The following is a 5,004-nucleotide window of genomic DNA, read 5'->3' on the forward strand; positions in this document are numbered from 1 at the left end:
AAAAAAAAAAAAAAAAAAAAAAAAAAAGGTGACACCATGTGCATACAAAGTTAACTAAAAAAAGATTAGCAGCCAGTTAATGCTGTTAACTGATCAGAACATTCAAAATAGCACGGCTATCATGACTACACATCAACACGATGTGAAATCTTTGCAGATAAACAATGGCTAACAAAGAACATCGTCATTTTACCCCTAGGATTTCTAGCAGAACATATGGTCATTTCCTGTACACAACTAAAGTGAACATTAGTCAAGACGAATCTTGCATTACATATACCACTTCATTACCAATTTGGTTTCTCAGAGAAATTAGAAACTTCTGCATTAGTCACACAGGAAACAGAACAAGTGGTAAGATTTGAGGAACACCAGTTTTACAGAACTCAGTCACGTAAAAAAAAAAAATTTTAAACCATATTTATCTCGAGATCCAGATCAAAAAACAGCTGAAAGCGCACCTTCACCCAGAAAGATAACTTTCCTCCCCTTCAACCTCTCACCCCCCTTTTTTTTGGTTAATAACAGCAATAATAATGTTCCAGCCTGCCCCCGGCACCCAATCATCCATTTTGACATGCTCTGCTCGTGATGCCCCCTGGGATATGCATGTCACATCAACTTCCATACAGCGGACAGAGTAATATGGTGGGCCTGGCACCAAGTTATTGGCGGCTGACTGCCTGAACCCAAAAGAGGGAGCTGGCTAAGAAGATGGCGACCTGGGACCCAGTGTGTGGCAGCAGAATACTAAATAACACTGGATTTGCCGTATGGGTGGGTATGTGAATAGAGAACAACCCAGCATTAGGTAAAAGGGTTTAGCATATCTGTCTTGCAGTACTGGGTTCTTTGAATGGAATCCTAACCAGGACAATGCCTGCATGGAGTTTTCTCCTGTGTTTGCTGAGTTTCCTCCATGTACTCTGGTTTCCTCACAGACTTCAAAGACATGCTTGCTAGGTAAATGGCTCTTATGTAAATTGGCCCTAGCATATGCATGTGAGATGGGGCTCATCGGTTGTAAGAGCAGTGTCTGATGTGAATGAGCAGTATGTAAATTGACCCATATAAGTGTGCTATATAAACTAAAGAGGGGATTAAACAAATGAAATGGGTGGGGGTGAAGTGGCCTTTGAAAGGTATTGGATTTATACACATTTACAAGCAATAAGCAGAGAGAATCTGCAGGTTTGTTCACACAATATTCAATAAGAATTCTAATTATAAAGCCATGGCCATTAACACAATAGGAAAAACAAGCACACTAGCAGTCATAATCATTATGTCGTATGCCATTTCAACAGCTTGTTCAGCATTAGTCCCAATGACAGTTGCCGTTCTTGGCAGAGCTCAACACATCAGCTCATTTGTTTTTGAAACGACAAATCAAAGCCACCCAGAGCTGAAAAACCTGTGTCAATCAAAAGAAGAAAAAACTGAAAAGCCATCCCACAGCAATGCACAAGTCCAAGGACACAAAAAGCAAACGGAATTCCTTCATAGGTATGGGAAAAACTTTTGAATGTAAACACACACCTAAGACAACCAGCTTTCTCACTCATGCGAACACAGACATGGAATTTATCAATGTGGATTGCAAAGTTCTCATCAAGCCAATGCAAAAAAGAGAGATAAGTGGTCCTCACCTGCCCAGCTCATGGCCTGGGGCTATAGTGTAACGAGACATAAATGGCTGGCTCTGGATCGGAGTAGTGGGCTCTGCAAGAAGGCCTGGCCTCTCATGACTTCTCTTGTCTTGCTGTTTCCTTGCAGTCCTCGGTGTGCTACAAAATGTATCCATCATGCCATAGTTTTCTTCAGGGATCATCCCGATAACCTACACCTGAAGGAGAGAAACAATGTCACAAACCAGAAGTCTACCATCCAACCACACCAGAAGATAGTAAAATAACTCATTTAAAGTAACTGCATTTAGCGCAGAGCAGGGAAGGGTTAAAACCCAGTCAGGTTTTTATGGTTAACTATAGCCAAGTCCATCCAGAACCTGACCAGGAATGCCACCGATAGAGAGTGCGCAGCTACTGGTGACACCAAATTATAGCTCGTTCCTCCACCGACATTTCAGGGCCTCACAAGACACAAAGACTTAGACATCTGTCACCTTGAGAAAAGGGGTTCAGGGAGGCCCCAAAACAATGGTGGAGGAACATGTTTTTGGAACTTTATTAAGGGTTCAACAAGACAAGTGACACACATGTTCCTTCACTGATGTTTCAGGGGCCTCACAAGACTCCCTACTCAAGGTGACCGATGTCTATTACCTTGAGGAAGTGGTCCTGTGGGGCCCCAAAACATCAGAAACACATTTGCGGCACTTATCTTGTTGAGATGAGCCCTCAAACAACCAAGGCTCATTTCAGAGTGCTGGCTTTTCCCAAATGTATGGGTTCTTATCGGTTTTAGTGTCTCCACCTTTTCTAGGGGCTAAAGTAACTTTTCTTACCACGACTATAAGTGAGGGGGGGGAAAAAAAAAAAACAACATGCAACAGAACAGGGAAAGTCTTCCACTATAAGATGCTATGACTGCCTAAGAACGGGCACCCTTCACTTTAGCCCCCATTCTGTTTCCAGAAGCACTTCCAAGTTATTCTACTATGCCCACTCACATGCAAGTGATGTTCTGTCACTCAAAGCTCAGAAAACATACAGGAGCTTCTTTGGGACATGATCACACATTTGTGGCCTCAATGGAAGTGTCTTAAAACACAAACAATGCATGTATTAAGCACTGAACAAGCATCTCCCCCAGTAACCAGCTTTCCATTGGATAAAAAAAAACAAAAACCCCACCAACCCTGAAGTGTGAATGACAACATGAAAACTTTAACTACACATCCCAACATGCATCTGGTAGTCATGCCTGTCAGTCCTGCACACATACCGTAGTTCCATCACCTTGGGCTCAGCTTAAACCAAGGTACGCGTCTTTAATTTTGGCCATGTGACAGTAACCTTGAAATCTCATTGGACTCGGCTGAAAATGTCACTTTAAAAAAAAAAAAATAACGATCTTTATCATTGTGCGTTAGCGTCACGAATTTTGACCAGGTCTCTCTAATTAAAACCTTGACTAAAAGTCAGCTGTTCCCAGTTGCTCACATCCTAATTATTGCCATTTTATATGTAGCCCGCTGGTCGCCTGATGCCCGGAGTCTGACTGCCTACACATCTCTCCCAAGTAAAGTGTTTAACCTGAGAAGCGGGTCAGCAGCCCCAGATTACGGTAATAGGACAAGCTTCGCTCGGTAAATAAAAGCCTACGGCGTTGTTTGGAGCCGGGATACAATGCAAACATACCACGTCCTGCACACGGAGCCGGAGAGCTGTGCACACACCACTCACAGATCCAACGGCTGAAACTGCCTTCACCCGTAGCCAACCGAGACTCCAAACCCAGCCTATAACCGGACACGCCCACAATGCACCTCAATCACCGCCCACTAGAAGCTTTCTGACTGGGCGGGCGAGCCTGAGAAGGCGGGGTTCAAGGTGTCAATCAAACAAGTTAAGCCGACCGTTGAGACCTGCGAGTCCGCTAGAGGGCGCTTAGCTAGCCTGGCGTCCCAGCGCACAGCTTTCACTGAGGCGATATAGTGTAATGCTGCGCTAGTCTGCTCCTATATGAATCTACACACAGCAAAAAGTTATGTGGGAAGCCTAAAGTTATTACAGCATAACCGCCTTTTTGCGGGTTTAGCTGAGTTTACATTCGTTTTCATGTATTTATGTCCACTTACATTCTTGTATATGCATATATCCACATTGAGGCCCATTCACACATACTGCAGTGACCTGCATTTTACTACACGGGTTCAACGCAGGTCGCCTGCAATGACCTGCATTTTACTACATGGGTTCAACGCAGGTCGCCTCTAGGACAAATAGAAAACAATTGTTTTCTATGTGTCCCTTTTATACCATTACATGGGTGTGAAGAGCAGGAAGCTGTACTGCTATAAAATGCTGACATGCTACATTTTATTGCAGTGCACTGAATGCCACGTCAGGTCACTGTATGGCAGCCAAGTGCACCGTGTGGACCTGAATGGGGTCTAGACATTTGTACACTCCACATAAAGTTAAAAACAAAATGTAAACAGTGACAGCTCCGGAAATGCGCAATACAAGGCCCATTGCCAGAGTCGCAACAGCAAACTAGCCTGTCCATTCAAACGCAGCATGGTTTAGTGTGAATGGGCTCGTAAAGTTTTTGGACGCACAGACTTCTTTTTTCTCTAAACGTAGCTAAACTGAACACACCTAAAGTAAACACCTTCTTTGAATGATACGATTAAAATCATAATATATTCATTTATATACGGTTAGAAATGCATATAAACACATATTTTTCATTGCCAGTGTGAATGAGACCTAAGTGCATCATCGCGTCATCATATTATTACTCTTTTCTTTTTTAAAACAGTGAGGGCCCATTCACACGTATACAGCGGTGACCTCCGTTTTACAATCGGATCAATGCAGTGCACCAGTAACATACATAGAAAACCATTGTCTTTGAGACCCATCTCCTTGCTCCTGTATACCTCCAAACATCTGTGTAATCCTTGTAAACATTGACAGTTGGCATGCCTTAAAAGTAATTGTTTTGGAGACATTAAATTGGTGGGTAAAGTTACTCTTTCAACAGTAAAACTGTAGATCTTGTGAGAAATCTGAACTGAAACTAGTACTGCATAGAATGGTGTCATCTCCTGTCACAGCCTGATTATCTACAAGGTATTCTAAATCGAAGCCTAGGGTCTGGTGGATGTCCAGGGGCCCCAGCTTCAACCTTCATTCTCCTGCAGTACATTAGGAGGATAGTATCATTGGTCTAGGTCAGCTTTTCTTAACCCGGGGTGCCTTCTGGCTTCTGCAGGGGTGCCTTGAAATTTTCACGCCGCATCATGCCTTTTTCCATTGAGCAGGCAGGCTTCTGATATGAAGGGTGAATTCTGATGTAAAAAAGTAGGTAATA

At 43.2% G+C, this 5,004-nt stretch overlaps 1 protein-coding gene across 2 annotated transcripts in view; it reads right to left on the bottom strand.

Moving 5' to 3' along the window:
* The window catches only part of STK17A (serine/threonine kinase 17a), a 40,400-nt gene extending 36,991 nt beyond the window's left edge, over positions 1-3,409 (bottom strand). Inside the window, exons 1-2 of one of the 2 annotated variants that reach the window (XM_018569061.1) lie at positions 3,320-3,409; positions 1,650-1,840 (exon numbers count right to left, since the gene is read on the bottom strand). In XM_018569061.1, the coding sequence (XP_018424563.1) occupies positions 1,650-1,831 (182 nt within the window). In that variant the 5' untranslated portion in view covers positions 1,832-1,840; positions 3,320-3,409. Of the gene's footprint in view, positions 1-1,649; positions 1,841-3,315 lie in introns of both variants that reach the window. The other variant, XM_018569060.1, reaches the window with a different exon arrangement.
* Positions 3,410-5,004: the final 1,595 nt, after the last annotated feature.

The sequence above is a fragment of the Nanorana parkeri genome, unplaced genomic scaffold (assembly GCF_000935625.1).
Source record: "Nanorana parkeri isolate BGI_ZX_2015 unplaced genomic scaffold, ASM93562v1 scaffold1281, whole genome shotgun sequence".
Classification (NCBI taxonomy): Eukaryota; Metazoa; Chordata; class Amphibia; order Anura; family Dicroglossidae; genus Nanorana; species Nanorana parkeri.